The 23,328-nt window shown below is 40.5% G+C and overlaps 1 protein-coding gene across 1 annotated transcript; it reads right to left on the reverse strand.

Moving 5' to 3' along the window:
- Positions 1-8,402: 8,402 nt before the first annotated feature.
- si:dkeyp-97a10.2 (uncharacterized) lies at positions 8,403-20,371 on the reverse strand. Its single transcript, XM_061821355.1, has 7 exons — positions 20,281-20,371; positions 20,123-20,172; positions 16,850-16,909; positions 13,627-14,004; positions 12,436-12,678; positions 10,347-10,446; positions 8,403-9,493 (listed from the first exon to the last, which is right to left on the reverse strand). Exons 3-7 carry the CDS (start codon positions 16,899-16,901, stop codon positions 9,433-9,435), a joined length of 834 nt encoding a protein of 277 aa, XP_061677339.1. The 5' UTR covers positions 16,902-16,909; positions 20,123-20,172; positions 20,281-20,371; the 3' UTR covers positions 8,403-9,432.
- Between the last annotated feature and the right edge of the window lie 2,957 nt (positions 20,372-23,328).

The raw sequence follows: 23,328 nt of genomic DNA on the forward strand, positions 1-23,328 counted from the left end.
GCAGAAGGAAGGGAAGATTGAAATAATTGACACGTTTGGCAAGAGGTTCGCAGACTGTCAGGCACTTTTTTTTCTTTTTTTTTTTTTCCCCTGTGTGCAAACTGCAGTTTTGACGGTGTTTCACATTCTTACTTGAAGGATTTATACATGTGCGTCGTTTTGGAATTCCTGATGAATGACTTATTCTGGACCTGATTTAAGCATCGTTGATTACAAAGGCCATACGAGAAGACGCGAGTATTTAAGTGCCTGGTGGAATTGTGAGTCGCGCCATGTCGAACGGGCAAAATGGAAAAAAAACACGACTAAAGTTTCACCCGCTGCCTCGTGTCCTCGGCAAACCGACTTTTCTACACAACTTCATCTTTACGTCGGTGTGTGTATATCAAGTTTTAGGCTTTTCCGCAATGTTAGCTGGTAGCTTTGCTTGGACACAGCAGTCCATTTTGTCTTATTAATAATGATCATAGTTCTAAGTTGAAACTGGCTTCGGAACCTCCCCCAAAAAGCTAAAGAGTCAAGCGGGTGACCAGTTATCAGCCAGTCTACTGCGGCGTAAAAATGTACGGAAAGTGATCGCCGCTCGACTCGTCTGCGCTGCTGATGGTCTGAAGCTTTTTTTTTGTTTTGTGTGCGTGTATTTGGGGGGGGGGGGTTGTAGTACGAATATTCCTTTACAAATGTATCTGCACTAAAAGAAGCATGTGTTCCGTTTGTGAACACAGGCGTGGTGCTCGAACTGATGGAGAATTTGAACTTGAGACTAATGGGCAGGAAGCCTCGGTGCAACTGGGATGACACTCTTACTGTGTTGTGCGAGACAGGCACCCTCCCTGGTGATTGTGTGATAGCGTCCCCCAGGCTAACACAAAGTACTCCAGTACGTATGCGATAGTCCCTGCTACTCTGGTGAGTTTGGGAACCCCCCACTGGGCATTCCAAGGGGCCCACTGCCCGGTTGGGTATTGCAAGGCCTCCACTACGTTTAAGTCTGTCCCCAAGTCCCTGATCGGTGTAAGATTTCCCAACTCCATATTTGGGCGGCTTAAGACTTTGTGGCTGCGGTATGGCCCTGCCACCCAAGTGGTTTTGGAACAGCCCCCCACTACCCTTTTTCAATGTTGGACTCCTCCAGCTACCCTGGTAAATGGTGATTGAATCGGTATTGGATGCCCTCCATTTCCGTGATGATTTTGGATGACTCCCACTACCCTGATGGACAACCCCAGTCCCCTTTTTGGGTTCAGAAGGGTTCCCATTTCTCTGTCCTCTATGGGACAGCCACTTAGTACCACAGTAGATGTCTGGCATGTGGGGGTAGCCATGAAAATGGTACAGTCTAGAAAATGTGTTGTCTATATATCCGCTGTTGCATTGGACTACCTTTGGAAGGAGTTTGCCTCCGCCATGGAAACTTGCGGGGGTCTCAGCCTCTGTGATGAAAAGCCTTTTAAAAAAAGCCAGATCAAAAGTATATTTGTACATTTTGAAATGATATAATGCACACCGATTATTTTTGCTAACAGTTTGAAAAATATATAATCTATTCTTAATGTATCATGTTATGGTTAAAAGAAAAAAAGTTAATTACAAAGTTTTTATTATTATTATTATTATTATTATTGCTATAGACTGTTGACTTGTGTCACTGTAAATTGTCGTGTGTGTGTGTATGTGCAACCGATGGCGGGTGGTCCAAAGTAGTTGCGTACGTGTCTTGACCGTGACTGTCGTACTGTTAGCGATCGGGTGGCGGACTTGAAACTGCAGACCGGATGTCGAATCCTAATTTTATAGATGTGAGTTAACAGAGAAAATATGTCGTATGGCTCCTGAATGTTCTTTTGGCTTTTTTTTTTTTTTTTGGTCCACCCTGGTGCTGAAACTTGCTTTTCAACGGGCAAGTGATCGATTTTTAAGATGTCGGAAGACTGAAGTAGGGTTTTTATTTTTATTTTTTTTTCAACATTTTCTCAATCAGGCATTTACAGCAGTTGCTGGTGCTTCTCTGTGCAGTCTAAAGCTGAACATCTCTTCAGACTTGTGGGCCGAGGAAGTAAGCTGGAAAAACTTAGTGGGCCTTGGTACTTGGGTGGGTGTAGAACAGGTATTTGAGCTGGTGTGTGATGTCCCCCTGCCCCCCCACAATCTCCTTGCTTTTCTAGCCCCAGTAGCCACTTGAGTGGAGCGTGGCTTTTACGACCCTGGTTGGTGCGCCACAGTTCCCACTACCTTGTTGGGTCTGAGGCAGTTCCCAATACTCTGATGGGTGTGGGATGGCTCCCTACTACTTAAAATTTGTGTAGCACAATCCCCACTTCCTTGGTGGTCGTAGGATACCCCCACTACTCCACTACTAGTTTTACAGGACCCAAAGCACAAACAAAACAGTGAGTATAGTATGGCCCGTCCTTCTTTCTCTGGTAATTCTGGCAATACTTCAATGGAAACGAGACGGTGCCCAAGTGTGTGCACGTGGGCTTGGGACGAGACCCACTACCCTTTGGAGTTTGAGGCGATTTGTAATACCCCTGTAGTTGTTAGATGCCCCCGACTTCCTTTGTAATTGTGGGATAGGCCTTTTATCCCCATCCTAATCAAACGCCACTACTACTGATGTGGGTGTGGGATTCCCCCCACGGCCCTACTCTTTGGTTTTGTCCTTTTTGCCCACCCGCTTGCCGAACGGGCACGTGATCCACGCACTTAAGCACTGTTGGAAGATGGCTCCCCAACCCCACCCACGGTGGATGAATTGTACATGGCTTTGCTTTTTGCCAGAAAGCTCACTTGCCCACGAATGAGCTCACGTGAAAAGGGGGTGGCCCAAGTTCAAGGGACATTTTGATAGAAAAGCTGTCTCCCTTTAAAGTGGAAAGTGTTATTTCACAGAAAGTGATGGTCCACACAGAAAGTGCCTTTCCTCTTGACTCTACTTTTTCAAGAAACATATATATATATATATATATATATATATTTTTTTTTTTCTCTCTCGCTAGAGACTGGCAAACAAAATGGCTCGGACCTTGGATGTTGTCATTTGTATACTGCAATGTGGAAAACCATAAACGTGGACCACAGCACTTGAGAGGCCGCCGTTTACACTCTTGACTTTCACTCCCCGCTGTCTCAACCGGCACTACAGTACTCGGAAATCTTTAGTAGAAGGTCGTGGGGGGGGGTTGGGCATTTATGGACTGAAGCTTTTTTTTGTTTTTGTCTTGTGGGGCATTCGAAAAAGTAAAGACCGGCATCAGTATTGGAACAGTTCACTGAGACCTGGCACTCCGTCATGCTAATGTAAGTGCCATGTTGGGGGGGGTTTGGTGGGGGGTTGGGTGAGCCAGTAGGGCATTTACTGAAAGTCTACAGTCGAATATGGGGGGGGGGGTATTTTTTTTTTAAATTTTTTTTTTTTTTTTTTTTTTTTTTTAAAGTGAGTTCTCGGAAACACTGCACCTCACTGACCTTGGTATGCTGCATCATGTTCTACGTTGTATTGAGAGAAAAAAAAATTGCAAATTGCCTATATGACATATACACAGTGTCTCCTGATCACAATTTGAAGACCATTTGGAAAAATTGCAAGAATTTTGCGTTTTGCACTGTTGGATCTTGGTTCAAGTCATTTCAAAATCCAAAAATAAGAAATTGAAGCGAGAGGAAATAAAGACATTTATTGCAAACAGGGAAATACTGTTCATCAGCTGATCAAATGTTTAAGAACATAACCTATAAAAGCCCAATCCTCCACACAAATGTGGATTCATGGGTGTCGTTCACTAACTGTGCATGCTCCAATCTTTTTGCTTAAATTGTGCATAAGGAAGTTTGGTGCAAAAATATGTAATCTATCTATATGTTTGTAGTTATTTTGTTTGTGCTCTGCGACCAAATTCACAAGCTCCTCAGACCATTTGTACCCGCAAATAATGCAGGATCAGCTTTCTAAAACAAAAAAAGCCTTTTTTTTTTTTTTTTAACCCAAGATTACAACATATTGGAACTACAGTCATTTATAAAACTAAATGGATCATTAAAATGACTAACTCGAAACAGGAATTTGGTGGTAATGTTTAAATGCCGCCGAAAAGGATACTTCTCCAGTATGTACCGTAATTCCCGGCCTACAGAGCGCACCTGGTTATAAGCCTCACACAGTACATTTGTAAAGGAAATACCATTTGGTACATACATACGCTATAGCTGTGTAAAAGTCGCGAGTGCCCGCATTGAAGCACGAGATATTTACAAAGACTGTGCACAGAAAGAGTTTAACCCCCGTGCTAACGCTAATAGGGCCGGTTAAAATGAAATTTTTTGGTAAATATCACTGAGACACGCCAGTAGCACAGCGTGTTTATTTACAAAGAAAGTTGGTACACAGAGAATTCAATGCTTGCGATGCCGCGCCACTGCTAGTCCCGCGCTAGCGCTGCGCTAACAGGGCCGGTAAGTAAAAATCACAGAAACACGGCAGTTTCACGCCGCCCCTCTCGCGACAACTTGTCGCTCAATAATCAGGAAATGCAGTTGGACCACTTGCATTTCCTTCTTTTTCCAAGTCTTCAGTATTCTTTCTCATCTCTACAGTATAATCTGATTGATATTTATATTTTTTTCCTGTGATCCTGCATGTGCAAATGTGATGTAAATCGATTTGATCCGCCCACCAAACTCCACCTGGTTAAAATTATGACATTCTCAGACTGGCATTTCTCAATGTTTTCTCTCCGTTCCATTGCTAATTTCATGAATTTTTCAAACTACAAAAGCATTTTTCCTGTGCTATATTTATTCCTGACTAATATGAATGTGAATAACAAATGCAGTGTTCATTCTCGGCTCTTAAATGTGTTTTTTTTTTTTTTTGGTATATATTTTGTGCCACGTCCTCTAATTTAACTTCGGTATTAATTAAAATTGGTTAACATGATTATTATATGTTGTCAGTTTCTGTATTGCACAATCTTGATAGTGTCGCTTGTGACTTTAAAACTCCACGCATTGGCTGATTGATGGCCTTTTTAATGCAAATTTCAGCTGGTGGGCATCAGCAATGGATTTTGATCCTCTAACATGAACGGTTGGTGCGAAGAATTTCGTGTCGTGGCGGTGAATGACGCTCAATGTCATTTTCTGTCAGCTATTCAGTCTGCTCGGGTGTTTGAACTTTGTTGGAATGTTGAGACTCGTGAGCATGGCTGCCTTCACTGATGCAGGTTGCCATTTATGTGGAATGTCTTGAAAAATACCCTGAGGCTTATGGAACAAAAATGTCCATTGGTAGACCAAATAAAATTTCAGTGGCCCCGTGGCAGATCCATGATGACGCTCTCACATGAAGGCCATTACTGTTAACTTTCTGCACCCCGATAGCCATCGGATAGCAAAAAGCAAGACGACATTTAAGGGGGGAGGGGTGGTGGTGGCATCGGCATCTCTCATGCCTTGAGGCCCATGTTTGTGTGGTGCTGACTGGGTTTTGTCAACAGGGAAAGTTCCCAGTTCACAATGCCCACCTGATAAAGGAATTTTAGAGTAGGGGTGTCAAACTCATTTTTGCCACGTAGTTGGAGTTTCCCCTTAGAGGGCCGTTATGATTGTGAAACAATCAAAATTTTTATTTGACTCATTATATTTACACATGTAATTTATGAACTGCTTTTGGAATCAGAAATCAAGGTAAAGTTTTTTTTTTTTTTTACTATTGTTCATGTTCAGTAACACAAAAATGGTTGCAATTTCTCAGAGTTGTCATTTATGACATGGTAATTTGAACCAAAAAAATCCAACAATTTGACGCACACGATTTGCCTTACCACCTGGTGGGCCAGATCTGGCCCCCGGGTCTTGAGTTTGACACCTGTGTTTTAGAGGACGAACATCACTTTTGTGGACTTAGCGGAAGGAAAGTTTCCAAACATCGGTTCCATGAAGCCATCTTCACGTTCCCACCAGCCACCATGACCCAAACTCATTTTTATCTTTTATTGTTGTACACGTCATCAAAAGGGATGTTGGAGCTTATCAGTAATGATCGTTTTTTTTTTTTTTGCTTATGGCTTCGAACTTTTGATCAGATGATGAAGCGAAGCGCCTTATTCGGTTTATTGTTTGCAATAAATTGCTTTCTCCGCAATCGCTTTCTCCCTCCCGTTTCTTTTGGAAGTTCTACCTTCCATTTAAGATCCAAGTGCAAAGTGTCAATTCTTGCAACTTTTCAACATTTTGATCAGGAGTCAGTCGATCACGCTTGAGTAACGAAGCAGGCCTTTTTACTATTTTAGAGTCTAAATCCATACGCTAATTGTAATAATATATGTATATTCAATTCTTTGTCTTAACAGTTATCACATTTAAAAAAAAATGTCCTTGAGCCGATGTTTTTTTTTTTGTTCTATTTAAATACGTAATTGAGAAAAAAATGCATGTATGTGTGTGCACACAATAAATAAGCTATATATATATAAATATATATATATGGAGTATTTTATGGTATATTTTTTTTTTTTTTTGGTGTGGGGAGGATGTTGGAAACCTCATTTTCATACATGCAAGCACAACAAATGGTGTTTGCGAAGGGTCTGATTTATTATTATTATTATGATTATTTTTTTAAATAGGATGTCCTCCTAATGTAACCTCTCAATGCCGAGGCCGCCAAACCGTTTCAGACCTGACGATATGCCATTTCGATCCCAAATGACGTATTACACTTTTTATGGGTGAAATTTAATGATTAATGACAAACTCAATATGGCTTATTTTTGAAGTTTGCAACAGAAACAGAGGTAGAGTTGGATGTAAAAAAAAAAATAAAAATAAATAAAATACAACAAATTAATAGATGAACATGGAAATGCCTTTTAAAATTTTAATTCAATTTTTTAACTTGAGTTTTGATTTAAAAGTTTCAAAGTTTGTCAAATCATTCACCATTTGCATTTTAGTTGAATCCTGAAATGTCACCCAAGCACAAAATCGCAATTTTTTTGTGAGTAGTTGATCTAAAAAAAAAAAAGTCTTGTGGAGTTTTTGTGCCACAGGAGGACGGGTGTCAAGAAAACGAAAAAAAAAAAAAAAAAGCCTTAAGTGTGTCGTAAGCCTGCATACTTGAAACCGATGATACATTTTTGCCTCTTTCCAAAACCACTAAAATCACTACGCTAACCTCTGGGGGTGAAGTAACATAGGGGGTTGTCTGAGTTTTTTTTTCCCCTCAGCATGTTTTCTGTCCTGTCTGGCACCCCGAAGCCTTAAATCCATCGTGACAAGAAAATCGGATCATGTCCGCACCCGATCACCAGGCTAGCTAGCGAGACCTGTTGCCCGTTGTTGCGGCTTTTCGGCACTTGAGCAGACGAGATTGTACTTTTTCTTTGTTCCGAAGCGAAATACTGTAAAATTGACGTTTTCCTCCCTCCCGACCCGTCAGCATTCCAATACCGTAGAACCAAATAACGCGAAAAGAGATTAGATGTCCCGATTGCCCGTCTGTGGCCAAGGCAACGTTTCCCCCCTTTTTTTTTTTTTTTTTTCCCAGCAATGTCACATCTGCTCGCGTCAACCGCGCGATGTCGCTAAAAATGTCAGCGATGGCGCTCACGTTATTTGCATTTGTCGCAAATATACCGAATGCTCGATTTCCTTTCCGTAACTTCTTCCTTGAGGTTGTTTGCATTTTTTTTTAGTGTTGCTTTGCTTCTGTTTGAAATGTACGTTTGACTAATACTTGCAATAAAATGCTTTGCTTTACCTTGGTCCTACGTTTGGGTGAATTGCTTGTAGAATTTGGAACCTGGAAATAGACGTACTACCCCTGTATAGTACTTGTATGGGAGGACGGGGGGTAAATTTGTCTATAGACAAAATAGTTTCACTCGTATTGTGCTGTGAAAATATGTTAGCCCCCTTCTTAAGTTATATTTTCGCATATTTGCTTACAAACAGCCTTAAATAGATGTGGTTATGTATGGTTTATGCTCCCCCCCCAAAAAAAATACATTTTAGCTTATTTTTACATTTGAATAAAGATTAACATTCCAATGCTACTTTTAAATTGATTTAAATGTATGATTTTTTTTATTCAATTATTGCATTATTTCTTTTGATTATTGTAAATACAAAATGGTAAAATTAGTCAATTCAATCAGTTAAAAAAGTTATAAAAATGTATTAAAATGATCTATTTTACATAAAGTTGAGCTCATAAAGCTACAATGTATTTTTTAACAGGATCAACAAACTTGGGTGTTTCAGAATAACGTAAGCATGAACCAAAACATAAATAATAAAAGTTGTCATATGTGTAGTTGTCATGTTTATAAAAATAAAAAAAAAAAAATGAAAGTGTCTCCAATATTTGACTAATTCAGCCAGCATTATGTACACTTGTGCATAAAATGCATAGATTTCATGAAGGGGAGTTTGAAATACTGCACCGATTTAATTTTTAAAAATTATTCTGTTTATTGAAAATGCAGCCGGACAGAAAAGCGACTTAGGGGACCGACGGCAGGACACTGGACGAGTGGAACGAGCGTGGAAGCCACAGCAGAACAATACTCAGTCTACATATAACAGTAATAACAACAGTAATAAGATTACAAGAGTCAAAATGTGTTCCTTTTTTGTGAAGGGTGGGGGGACGGGACACCCGGGGAGGACATGCAAAAACTAATGTTGGTGTAACCTTTGTTTTTGTTAGTGGTCCCAGCACAATAAATTAAAGTCTACAGTGTATCTATCAAACTTATTCGTGGATTTGGTCCGACCGGCGGGGACACCACAGAGAACAGGAAGGCGGGCCTTCACTACCCTACAGCTAATCCTCCCCCCAACCAGACCAGGTCCCAGAAAGATGGCCTGTCCAAGGTATGAGGTGCCGACATCCAAATGTAGGCTTTAATCTAGCCGGGAAGAAATGGAGACAGGATCCCAATCCCCCCACCCGGAGACCAGGACAAGAATCAAGGAGTGAGGCCAGCGGACCAGAACACTTCCAAATCAAGCTTCAAGGTTCACCATTTTAATGAAAGGTGACCCAACTTTTCTTAATCTCTTTGTTTATTACATTTGGCAGATATTTTCTCGTGTAGGATGAGAGTTTGCCCTTCGTTAATATTGATAGCTTGTTTATCTTTCCATTTTTTTATTTTTATTTTTTTGGCAATTGCTACAAGTACTAGTTGAGCATGTTTATTTGGAAGTTCGATCTCTTTTTGAATCATCCAGCAGACAAAGATTAGGAGAAAGTGACAGGATTAAACATGCAGGGTCAAGTGTGGCCCAACAGGGGGCAGTGGAGCTATACCTGTAGTTCTACTACACCATGTGAAATTGAAGTACAAGTCCTGCTGGTGACAGTAAAAAAAAAAAAAATCCTCAAATTCATGATGAAGATGTTCTTTTTCCGCTTTCGGGTCCTTTTTAAATGTTTTCGTCCATATTTTCACGCAGCCTGTCTCCTCGGTTCCTCTTCTGGTACCTCCTGGGAAGGAAAAAAGCAGGTACAAAAATGAAATCTTTCACATTTTCGTGATGCACGTCTGTCTCGTATGATTTTGGGATTTTCGGTAATTTGGTACTAATTGGGCGGGGAGAGCAATGGCATCTCCGATGGGGAATAGTTAACATTAGCTGAAAATCAAACCAAAATGGAAGAATTCTTCTTTTTTTTTTTTTTTTGAGTGGAGGTAGGTGAATTTGGAGTTTTGTGACAAATCCTCAAACTTCGGAGAATTTATCTTTGAAGGCCACCTAACAATTGCCCAAATAAGCCTAAATTAGGCAGATAAAATTGAAAATGCCAAACCTGTTATTTTACCCAAGGATTGTTGATACTTTTTTATAAGTCCACTCATGACTTTGTACTGTACTACATGTCTAACATGGCATGGAATTTCACGTTTTATGGCGAATCATCAAACTTTGCCATCTTGCTCTGCCCACACGATCAAAACTCGCATGGTTCGCAATTGAGCATCAAATATCGGCCTAGTATATGTAGTTCATATTTATTTGCCATTGTATAAAAACAACAACAAAAAACTAAAAAAATGGTGAGGACGAGTTCGTTTTTGAAGGACCACTGAAATATGAGCCAAAAATAATAAAATGACAGACATTGTGTCTCTTTTCAGACATGGCTTCTTGAGACTTTTTTTTTTTGTGGTTTTACTCATGACAGCCAAAAATGTTCATGTTGCTAAGTCAAATAATAAAAGAAAAAAAGTCTACTGTAGTTACTTGACATTGAGAAACACTTGACGAAAACTTTTTGACAAAAAGAAAAAAAAAAAAGGCATCAGGACCCCTTCTATATACTGTAATATTTTGTGTACCTCCACAGTAGAAATGCCAGGCCTCCTGCTAAGATCTGCAGGACGACCAGGCAAACAATCGCCACCGTCGACCCGCTGATGCTGTCCGTTTCACACGGTGCTGCCCAAAAGGAGGGGGGAGGGAGAAGGGGGAGAAAAGAGATCAAATAAAATCAACACATGGCTACCCAGAAGGAGGAAAGGAAGAGGAAAAAGTTCCCAGTGTGGTATGTAAGGAAGGACACAAGAACATCTATGCTAGTTTTGTTAGCACACCTGTAGAGCTTGTGCACGTGACGTCACCGTTTTCACGGCGCCATTTTGCCGGTCAAACAGAGCTGCTCGACATTGTTGGAGAGATTGAACCGGAGGAGAAATATTCACAGTGCCCGAGACTTGTTGTGCTGTTGGTTGTCACAACAGACGAAACAGATCTTCAAAGAGATCATTCTATAGAATACAAGCTGAAAAGACCAGGAAATATCGATGGATTTCGGCAATTAAACGTGATGGATGGTGCCCTACCAAAAATACACACACGCCTGTGTAGCGATCGCTTCACTTCAGGTAGGAATTATTCTTCTCAATCTCAAATTCTCAAGAAGTATTTATAATGCCAAGTTGGCTTATTTGAGGAAAAAAAAAAAAAAAAAAAAGACGGAGTCGTCTCCAACGTACACGGAAGCGTGTTGCAGCCACACGTTAAACTTTGGTAAAACTCTCCCTGACAGACTTTTTTTTTTTTTTTTTTAAAATATGCATTGTTCTCAAACGAGTTCAATGTGTATTTAAAAAAAAAAAAAAAAAAGAAACTGTTGGGTCACAGTGATGTTTACATAGGGTAACGTGTGGCTGCAATACTCTTCCGTGTACGGGATCTGAAGCCCATCCCAGCGGTTTATTTTCTTTTTTTTAAATACGCCTTGGACTCATTTGAGAACAATGCATATTAAAAAAAAAAAAAAAAAGTATCACGGAGAGGTTTACCGAAGTTTAACGTGTGGCTGCAACAGGCTTCCATGCACGTTGGAGACGACTGTCGTATATATATTTTTTCACGCATTGTTCTCAAATGAGCCTATTTGGCTTTATAAATACTTCTTGGGAAACGCTATGCTTCCAATCTTAGTTAATGAATGTGAGTTTATGTAAAAGCAGGGGTCATTCATTTAAATACTGGTATTAGTATTGAAAAAAATCTGAGTGGCTCCATCGCTATGTGGGATTTATTCTTGATTGAGAACAGATCCAGCAATGAAGTATTTGTATGCGTCCAGACGTTTATACACTTTGAAACTTTTCCGTGTAAATCTCAACGACTTACTCACCAGATCCATGTGTAGATCCAGTTGTCCTAGACAAGCGGAAGCGGATCAACAGTCCACTTTCTTATTGGCGAAAACATCGACTTTATGGCATTAAATACAGGTCCTCTATGCCAAGTGTTTCTCAATTTTCCACGTACCTTCGTTTATCACCTTTTAAATGTTTAACGGTATCAAAAAAAACTCTGGGAGTCGTGCTACGAGACATATTTTCGTGTCGTCTCCAACCGACTTAGCATTGAAGAATGCTCTGTTAGACCGTCAATATGGCCAGTCAGGTGACTTCGGGGACGTAGGTGCACGAGCTCTATAGGGTTTTGCATTGTGTGTTAGCATTAAGCTAGTAGACTGAAGTTATGTGGTCTGTTTTGACACTATTAATGTTATTAATTTCTTTGTCATTATTCTTTTTTTTTTTTTAAAGAATTGTTTGTTGTCTGCTGTTTGTTGAGCACCATTTAGCGCTTGTAACAAATTTGCTCACAACTCGAGAAAATATAATGGGCTGGATACCTCTTATCTAGTAAGTCCCACTGAGCATGTACAGTGAAGAAAATAAGTATTTGAACACCATTTCTGGATTTTTCTTTTTAGATTATCTCTCTCACAGTGGACATGCACCTACGTTGAAAATTTCAGACCTCTCCGTGATTTCTAAGCGGGAAAACTTGCAATATAGGAGTGTGTTCAAATACTTATTTTCTTCATTGCATAACAGTTAAGACGTTATCCATTTCAACACAGCGGTCTCTGCTCTGTATGAAATACAAAACGTGTTTGGGTACCGGCCGTGTACGTGGCGGAGCTGTAGCCCAGCTTGTTGCTGACCACGCAGGTGAAGTGCCCGCAGATGGGCACCTTGGTGACCACCAGGGTGGCGCCGTCCGGGGACACGCGGCCCACGTTGCCCGTGACGGCGTCGCGCTCGTGCAGCCAGCTGAACTGAGGCTCCGTCCCCCAGGCCTCGCCGCACACCAGCGACGAATGCGACACGTTGATGCTCACCGACACGTGGTGCACCGCCTCTGCTTAAAAAAAAAAAAAAAAAGGTAACGTTGGATTGCTTGCTTCTTGGCGAGTTTCATCACACAAATGCCGGCCAAAATATAGATCAAACTTAAATTAAAAAAAATTCCTCAAAAAAATGCTAGATTCAAACCAATTACTGTTTTTTCAAAGAATGATCGACAGCTATTTATACTAATAAACGATATATATGAGGCTTTATTATGCTCTCCTATCAGGGAAATGTAAAACAAACGAAATTCATTTCATGACAGACTTAAATGGTAATAGGATTTTTAAATTTTAAAAAATACATGAAAAACTTTTGAAAATCCTTTCTACAAAAAAAGAAAACAAATCAGAAAATTCATGGATTGATAAATTTAATTGCTAATGAAATAATTCAATGTAATACATAAAAATACTCCAGATAATTATATATATACATATATATATAAATATAAAATGTTATTAAAGAAAATGTATTCAAAAATGTAATAAAGACGAAAAATATGAAAATCATTCCATATGTTAAAAATAAAGTAAAAGAAAATCCTCCAAAAAAAAGAAAAATATACACAAAAATAAATATTCCAAAAATATATGATACAAACAATATAACCATAAACATGTGGGGGGAAAAATTCTTCAATATGCTCTCCAAAAATGAGAAAAAACAAAAAAATCCAACAAAATCCTAGTAAATTTATTCCATGACCGCTTTAAATGCTAATCAAAAAATATAAATAGATATAGTTGTTAACACAAATATTAAACCACAAAGATGCACATCTAAAAGGGGATGATGGGGGCTATAACAGGTCTTGAAACTGTACGTAATATTTCCGATTTATTTTTTAAAACTAGACATTTTGATACATTTTTTTCTTTGTATTTGCAAACTATTTGGAACAAACCAAACATTTAGTTCAATGGACGCTTCCCCCGTCCACAATCTCCCCAAATCTCACCGTATTCTCTGACGATGCAACGCGCCGTGCTGGATTTTCCCGCCTTCCCCGTCACGGTGACAGCGTAAACGCCCGCGTCGGCCGCGGCGTACCCGCTGACGTGCAGGACGCTGGCCTGCTGCTGCACGCTGGCCCGCACGTTTGCTCTGTTGGAGGCGCACTGGACGGGCAGCTGGGGGCTCCCTCCGGGACAGGCGGCCAGCGCGGCCCGCCCTTCGGGGGCGCCGCTCTCGGGCTCCCGCTCCCAGGTGACGGCCGACACCTCCTCCGGGGAGCCGGACTCGATGTGGGCGCGGAGGACCAGGGTGGAGCCCGGGATGATGTACAGGGGCTCCTCGTTGGCGATGTGTACCGACAAGCACTCCTGCCCGATGGGAACTGCGTGAGGCAAGAGTGGATTTATTCTCAAGTAAATTTCTCATTTTCACAAAAGAGTTAGCCAAGTGAAAATAAAATAAATACAATAAATAAAATAAGACTGGATGGAACAATATTTTCAAAAAAATTTTAACCACAAAAAAATAATAAACACTCAAACGATTCAGTGAAGTGAATTCAGTGAATTCCTGGATTTAATGTTTGCTGGCTTTTTATGGGCATTTCGCCTCAACTAACGAGTCACCCAATTTGCATTTTTTTCGAGTTACGAGTTTTTGTTCTTTTTTTTAAAAAACTTGAGCTGCGAGCAAAAATTCAAGCAGCACACTCAATGAATATTTGGGCATTTTCTGCACTTGAAATTTGAAATTGTGTCCTGTTGTTTCATGATGGGAAGGAAAATATATACTTTTAAATCTAATTTTAATTGATGAAAAATATAAAACAAAATGTTCTGTATTTAAGCAAGCATCACCACCGCAGCACCTCTGACTTTGGTGTTGACCGTCCATGAACACGACGTCAGATGCATCTTCAAAATACAAAAGATGAATAAAGCATCAGGCCCAGACCTTTTGTTCCCATCTTGCCTCCAAGTCTACAGACCTGCAGTCTTCACAGTGATCTTCGGTAGATCTCTGGAACTGTGTTAAGCACCATCATCCTGGCCCCCAAGAAACCTCCAATCTCGGGTTTGAATGACTACTGGGCTCTCGCCCTGGCATCTGTGGTTAGAAAGTCCTTCGAACACCTTGTACTGGACCAAATCTAGAGCGTCACAGGTCCCCTGCAGTTTCCATACCGAGCAAACGGGTCTGTGGAGAAGGCCGTCAACATGGCTCTTCATCCTAGAACTCCTTGATGGCGCAAGGAACTACCGAAAATCCGGTTTGTGGACTTTCACTCCTGCGTTCAGCACCCTCCTCCCCAAAGTCCTCTCCTCCAAGCTTCTCCAGCTCAGTGGTTTACAGCTTCCTGACAGGCAGGACACACCAAGTGAGTCTAGGGGGACACCACCTCATCCACCTGCACTGGGGCACCCCAAGGTTGTGTCCTCTCTCCACTGCTCTTCTGTCTCTACGCAAACGATTGCACCTCAATACCACAGATAGTGACGAGCCTGCAAATCAACAGGAAGCGGAGCGGCTGGAGCTTTAGCGCGGCTGACACAACCTGGAGCTGATCAAGATCAAGACTGTAGACAAGATAGTGGACTTCAGGAAGCGTCCTTGGCCACAGCTGGCCCCTTACACCGTCCAACTGCCCTGTGTCAATGATTGAAACAAAGTTCCTGGGAATTACAATCTCTCAGGACCTGAAGCGGGAGACCAACATCACCTCCGTCCTCAAAAAACCCCAGCAGAGGATGTACTTTCTCCGGCTTCTGAGCAAGCAAAGCCTGCCGTAGGAACTGTTGAGCCAGTCCTACATGGCAGTCATCGCATCAGTCCTGTGTTTATCCATCACAGTCTGGGTTGGTGCGACCACAAAAAAGGACAAACACACACCGCAACAGACAAACAGGACTGCTGGAAAAATCCCGCTACCCACCCTTGAGGACTTGCACGCTGCCAGAACTAAGACAAGAGCAAGCAAAAACTTCTTGGACCCTCCAGATCCGCTCGTAGCTTCTTCCCTTCGGCAGGCGCTATCGATCAATGCAAAACTAAAACCAGCAAACACTCCAACAGCTTCTCCCCTCTTGTCATTAAATTGCTGGAGGCAAAGTGACTCTCTGCAGTGTATTTTTTTTTTTTTCATGCCTCACAAGCATTTGTTGTCTAAATGGCTGTCTATTGTCAAAGTAAAGTGGCTCCAATTACTGGCGACAAATTCCTTGTGTGCTTCTGACAAACTTGACAAATAAAGAAGATTCAAATTCTGTCATTGTCTTATGAAAGTGGACTGCCTAAATGCTAACAGAAACGCCATAGACCGACTAACAATACTAGGATCTAAGTCGTCGTAATAACAGAAAGACGTGTACACAGAGCATGCGACAATACTCACACATTATTTATCCTCTATGGAAAAAAAAAAAAAAGTCTGACTATTATTACATCTTCATTACATGGTCTTGTTCTGTGCTTCATCACAAATCTATATGCAGTATATCTGTATGTAATATAGCACCCACACTAGAATGAAGAACACCATGCCTATTAAATTATCACAATGCAGCAGCTGTGTAATATTTATATTAATCTACATATTTATTTAATTTCCATTTTTTTCAATGGGGGAAGATGATTTGCGAGAGAAAATTGTGTTTTGAGTGTGGTCACGGAACAAATTCAACTTTTACCTCAAGGGTGCACTCTGCTTCTACTGGCATTTGCAGTTTTATCGTTATCGTCACAATTTTCCAGCAATTGATTAAAAAAAAAAATGTCAATGGGAAACATTTTTTGGGGGGGTAATCTCAATTTTCCTACAAAAATCTCCCCAAATAAATTTTATGTAAATCCTTATTTAATAAAAAACAATGAAACACAAACTGCAAAAAAAAAAAAAATATAATACATAATGAAAAAAAAATCTAGAATAAAAACAAGATATGTACATAATTAGGGAATACAATACATACAAATGAAGAGAATATGAAAACTTTTTGTACACGTCAACGTTAGACAGAGCTAGCTAGATATTACAATACAAACAAGCACAAGCACATGATAATGAGATTTCTCATTTTCGGACATATTACTCCTAATAATGATTCTTATGAATGATACGTGACTAAGGCTGAGGGTGGAGCAGGTTATTAAGAGTTTGTTCTTATTACATCGTGTCCAGTACACGGGACAATAGTCAACAGGAGAAAAACAAGCAATACATCACTTACACAGAAGCAGCAGCGTGGCAATTCTCCAGCACAGGAAGTCCAGTAGACCCATGACGCCAGCTGATGTGGACACACAACCCACACAGATGTCAACGTACGCCATTACCCCAAGAAGAATATGAATTATTCAAGCCGAGTCGGATCACATCCAAAAATACTTAGCTCTCCATGCATGCACTGTACCACCATCTTGACTGAAATGAAAATGCAGTAAAAAGAAGCTCTATGTATTGGTCAAAAACAACGCTGAGGTTTTATTCCTGCAAAGTACATTTAAGTATTACTGTGAAACACTATTATGCACAGTTTCGACATTACCGCTTCGCTTAATTGGAAGAAAATAAAGTATTTAAATGAGTCATTTACCTGCCACACATAAAAGGTCAATAAAAGTTGTATCAAAAATAAATGCTTCAAAATAAACAGGTCTTGCAAATGTTTAGAACGGAAAAGTTAAATACAACTGAAATGCACTTGGACTGTGATTCTCTCACCTACCACTAGAGAGCGCCAGAGCACACCACTTTGAGATCTGCTGGTGGTAATAAAAAGAAATAAAAAAATAATTCTGTCTAGTGTGGTGGTTCCCATCTTTTTATTAAGCTATGGTGATATTTTTTTGAGATAAAAATACACACACACACTCATTGTCTTGAGGTGTGATTTGTTCATTTTTGTCCTCATAGATGGACACACAGTACCTCTCATTGACAGAAATAACATTTTAATTGCTGATTTTTCTTTTGCAGATTAAAGAAAAAGTGAAATATCACACCGGCATAAATATTCAGACCCTTTGCTGTCACACTCATATTTAACTTGGGTGCTGTCCATTTCTTCTGATCATCCTTGAGATGGTTCTACACTGTCACTGGTGTCCAGCAGTCTTTGATTCTACATATTGGACTTGATTAGGAAAGCCAGACCCCTGCCTACATAAGATCTTACAGCTCACAGTGCATGTCAGCGCAAATGAGCATCATGAGGTCCAAAAGAACTGCCTGAAGAGCTCAGAGACAGAAATGTGGCAAGCGACAGATCTGGCCAAGTAAAAAAAAAAAAAAAAAAAAAAAAAATCTTAAGAGGACAGTGACCTCCATAATCATTACATGGAAGACATTTGGGACAACCAGAACCCTTCCTGAAGCTGGCCGTCCGGCCAAACTGAACAGTCGGGGGAACACGATGATCCAGAGATGCAGTTGGGAGGTGGGAGACAGTTCCAGAAAGTCAACCGTCACTCAAGCCTTCTACCAGTTGGGGCTTTCTGTCAGAGTGGCCCGGCGGAAACCTTTCGACATTGCAAGAAACATGGAACTTGGTATTTGGTCAAATACACCTGGAGGACGCCAAGATGGTGAGAAATGAGATTTTGTAGTATGACAAGACCAAGATAGAACTTTGCTGACCTTAATTCTAAGCGGTATCTGTGGAGAAAAACAGACCTCATCAGCAAACCTGCTCATTAGCTGTCCAATCCAGTCCCAATCCAGTGAAGCATGGTGGTGACAGAACCATGCTGTGATGGGTTTTTTTTTCCAGCTAAGGGGACGGGATGACTGGTTGCAATCGAAGGAAAGACGAATGTGGCCAAGTACAGCGATATCCGGGCCCAAAACCTACTGCAGAGTTCTCGGGACCTAAGACTGGGCTGAAGGTTCACCTTCCATCAATACAATGATCCCAAGTACACAAAAGAGTAGCTTCAGAACAACTCAGTGACTGTCCTTGAATAGCCAAGCAAGAGCCCTGACTTAAACCCAATTAAGCATCTCTACAGAGACCTGAAAATGGCTGTCCACCAACGTTCATCATCCAATACAAAAGAACTGGAGAGGTTCCCCAAATCCAGCTGTCAAAAACTATTAGGGGCATTTCCAAAAAGACTCATGGCTGGATTTGCTCAACAAGGTCTTTCTACTAAGTACTGAGCAAAGGGTCTGACATTTGATTTTTTTTTTTTTTAATAAATCTGCAAAAATTTCAACAATTCCATTTTCTTTTCTCAATATGGGGGAGGGGGGAACTGTCTGGTTATTGAAGAACAATGATTTTAACAAATGGTTACAATATAACAGAGTGAAAATTTTAAGGGGCTCTGAATACTTTCCGTGTACTATGTATATTTGATGTACTGTATAAAAATTCATATAGTGTGTATATCCATACATATACCAACACGGGAAGTGGGATTTTTTTAAAACTACTTCCCTCCTGTTCACAGAAACGTTGTTAGTGGAAGCAACGCACAACGGCAGGGACACAATTTGAAATCCAAAAAACAGGTTACTGGAGAAAAAAAAAAAAAGTCATATATTTAACACATGTATTTATTTCTGTGGGTTCAATCCTCGACATGCCTGTGTGGAGTTTGCATGTTCTCCCCGTGCCCGTGTGGGTTTTCTCCGGGCACTCCAGTTTCCTCCCACACCCCAAAAACACGCAACATTAATTGGACACTCTAAATTTGCCCCAAGGTGTGATTGTGAGTGCGGCTGTTTGTCTCGATGTGCCCTGCGATTGGCTGGCAACCAGTTCAGGGTGTACCCAGCCTCCTGCCCGTTGACAGCTGGGTTTTGCTCCAGCACTCCCCACAACCCTTGTGAGGATAGGCGGTGAAGAAAAAGGATGGATGGACAACTACTAACAAAGAAGATGAAGTGGTCTGAACGCCACAGTCTAATGGTAGATTTTTATGATGAACAAAAATGTGACCATGATGAATAATTTACAGTCTTTTGCACCGTTTGTTGTCATATGACTTGTTTATCTCAATTAAAAAAAATAGCAAGGGGAAGCAAAAATAAACAACTGTGATAAGGTGGTTGGAAATGTGCACGGACTGGCTTTTAAATATGGTTGTGGCTATTTTCAGAATCAAGTAATAACATTCAAACTCATGTTAAATGAGGAACAGCAAAAAAGGGCACTTTGTTGGCAGGTACTGGAGCACCACTTGTGGTCTATGTGCGCACTTGCCTATTCCAAAGATTTTTTTTTTTTAAGTTTGATCAACTTTCTGAAATGCCTGTCCCTTTCAAATACTTTCCGTCAGCATGGTTTTGGTGTAATAGTGTTTGCACGTGAAGAAAAAAAGCGATTACAAAGAAAATGGGCTTTCGTGGTTGGCAGAGGCAAAAATGATAATCTCATGCAAATTGTGAATCTATTTGTATCATTCCGTTGAATCGCAGCACGCAGGAGTGGTGCGATCGCAAATTTGCCAGAGTTGTACTGAAGACCTCAGACAAAAAAGCCTCAAAACTCACCCACCTTCCCCAGAACTTTCCTCTTCGCCTTCCCCGACGGTCAAAGCGCAGCCCCTGAAGAAGACAATTTGGGGGGAAAAAAAAAATTCTCAACGCATATCCAGAGACGTCGCAGATTTGGGAAAAGTGCGGTCAGGTCACACGGCTGGAGCGAGGCGTTACCGTATTTTCAAGTGATTTCCTCGCGCTGGAATCCACCCCTCTTTCCTGTACACTAAAGGCTTCCTCTGGCCTCCAACGATACACCTCCATTGTTATAACGAGCTCACACAAAGCCGCAATCGCGACTGCTGCGTGTCTTTTGGCGTAGCATGTAACCATGGAAACACGCAACTGACAATTTTAGTTCATACTATGCCGATCGAAATATTATGTGACTAAATGAGATTATTTTATCCAGGTAGAATGAAAGGTTGAAAAGAAGTCTGACTGTCTTGAAATTTTGTACACTGCTTTGATTAATTCAAAAACAGAAATAAACAAAAATTGATACTGTATTTAAATTGCCAGTTTTTTTTAAAATAATAATAGTGGGAAATATTGAGGCAATTAGACTTGTCCTCAAACATTAATTGTAGTGAGAAAATCCTGACTTTAATATCAATTTACTAAACTCATAGCAAGGCCTTTGTGTGAAAATTGAAGTCGACTTTTAATGAATATTTTAAAGGTTGTGAAGTCTAACTGAAATTTCTCACATGTGAACTGAAGAAACAAAACTGTAATAATATTAATAAAAGAGGGCGATGCGTGCTAAAAGTCACAGATGTGAAAAAATGATTTGACTTGATTAGATTTTTTTAATTTCTCACATAAATCAGTGCACTCCAATAAAGGAGTAAAACGAAAATAATTTTGCAGGTCGCTCGACCCGCTGTGATTAAATATTTTCTGACTTGACATTTCACATCAAGATATATCTGTTATATAATCTAATAATAATATATAAAGAATATAAATGAATATGCATTGCTGAAAACTTGATTCTTCTATTTTTCCAATTTTAAATTAATTAAAGTTAATTAATCATTATTAATTATGCATTAATTGGTTTACGTTTTATTCAGTGATTACTTTAGATGTGCTCGTCACACTGAGAATTATTGAGCGATTCCGATTTTGGTGAGGCTATGAAAATTTTTCATGATTTCATAGTCATAACGACGCTCTAAGGGAAACTTTGACACCCCTGATCTATTCCATCTCAAAGTAATATTCTAAAGATGTCTCAAAATTCTCCGGACGAGGAGTAGCAGTATCGAAGTACCAAACTTTGGGTCAAAGGCTCCACTCCTGACCACGTGTTTAAACCCCCCCCCCCCCCCCATTGGATCACAGTATTCTTATGAAGGGAAACCAGAGACAATACAAGATTTGAACATCATCAAATAGTCTTTGTGCTGTTGCCTTTTTATCCCACATGAGCGTGAACAATACATATTGTCTTTGCTTGTGAATTGGATGTGGAAAAAAAATGGATTTAAATGTTAATTTCTTTGAGAGTCAACATTCCCTTGGGAATCCTGTGCGGACATTTTGGCCAAGCGACGGTGCGGCCATTATGCGCCATTAGAATGTTTTTGTCAACTTCTTTCCCAGCGAGTGAGCATGGGGTGTAATGACATCACATACCGACGAAGGAGGAGGCACGTAGACCAGCCATTATGATGATTACGACAAATGTGTTTGCCTCTTTGCAGCGAGTTTATCAACAAGCCCCCCCACTTCGAATGAGCGCTACTATTGCTGAATTTAACCAGCGGGGGGGCATTGATACACAAGCAGACGCGAGCTGTGGCATGGAATTTTTTGTGCAGGTAAATCCAGTTTGTTTGGATGAACAATGCCATGTAGTAACTGTGCCCCAAAACAAAAACAAACAAACAAACAAAAAACATGGAGCCCACCACATTCAGATGTGTGACAAATTTCAAGACAGTCAGACTTTATAACATTAATTTTAGACAACATCTGTAAAAAAAGACCAAAGTGATGGGATTTTACAATTTACAAAACAACAGCACAGATTTTTGCATGAAATGTCAAGTCAGCAGTGTTTTTACATCACAAGGACACACCCAGTGCTGGTTTTCCTTCAGGACTTTAGAAAAAAAGGAGTCCCGATCAGATCTGAAATCGGTCCGATGCCCACCCCCCACCCCCCACCCCCCAAAAAAGAGTATCAGATTAGATTAGACAAGATCTAATATCTCTGATTTTCCCACTTACGCGAGCAGTCCATTCCAAGCTCCGTTCCAGCATTTCTATCCAGCACAACAGATTGCTAACGCGCTAACCATGTAGCAAAGAGTTTGAGTGAATTTTGCTGTCTTAAAGTACTTTTTTGACAGTCCACTGTAAAAGTAAACTCACATAACACAAGAATTAAATCTACTGAATCTTCAAAAACATCACAGCCTTTGTATCTTCATTTTTCCTGACAAAGACCGCTAGCCCAAAGCTAACTCACGATAAATGACGAGCTAATGAAAATTAGCATTCAACTCGCGGCCCTTACAATTGTCATAATAACGAATATCGATACACAATACTCTATAAAAAAAAGGCAATATAACAATGCTTTCTTGCATAAATTCTGGAGTTTGCGCGTTCTCACCGTGCCTGCGTGGGTTTTCCCCGGGCACTGCGGTTTCCTTCCACATTCCCAAAACATGCAACATTAATTGGACACTCAAAATTGCCCCAAGGTGTGATTGGGAGTGCGGCTGTTTGTCTCGATGTGCCCTGCGATTGGCTGGCAACCAGTTCAGGGTGTACCCCGCCTCCTGCCCGTTGACAGCTGCGATAGGCTCCAGCACTCCCGCTACCTTTGTAAGGATAAGCGGCTAAGATGGATGAATGGATGGATGGATGGATGGACTTGTGTGTGCGATTGTTGTTTGTCTCTCTGTGCCCTGAAATTGGCTGGCAACTAGTTCAGGGTGTACCCTGCTTCCTGCCTAATGATAGCTGGGATAGGCTTTGGCACTCCAGGGACCCTTGTGAGGATAAGTGGCTCAGAAAATGGATATGGATATTTACTGAGATTATTCTTCCTGATTTTCTCTCTTTTCTTTTAATTGAATATATTGAAATGCAGAATATGCTTGTGTTATTGGTTTAATTTGTTATTTTTCAGGATTTCCTGATGTAATTTGTATTTATTTTATTCAACTGTAATACATTCTTATTTTTATAGTTAATGTAATT

Source organism: Syngnathoides biaculeatus, chromosome 5 (assembly GCF_019802595.1).
Source record: "Syngnathoides biaculeatus isolate LvHL_M chromosome 5, ASM1980259v1, whole genome shotgun sequence".
Taxonomy (NCBI): domain Eukaryota; kingdom Metazoa; phylum Chordata; class Actinopteri; order Syngnathiformes; family Syngnathidae; genus Syngnathoides; species Syngnathoides biaculeatus.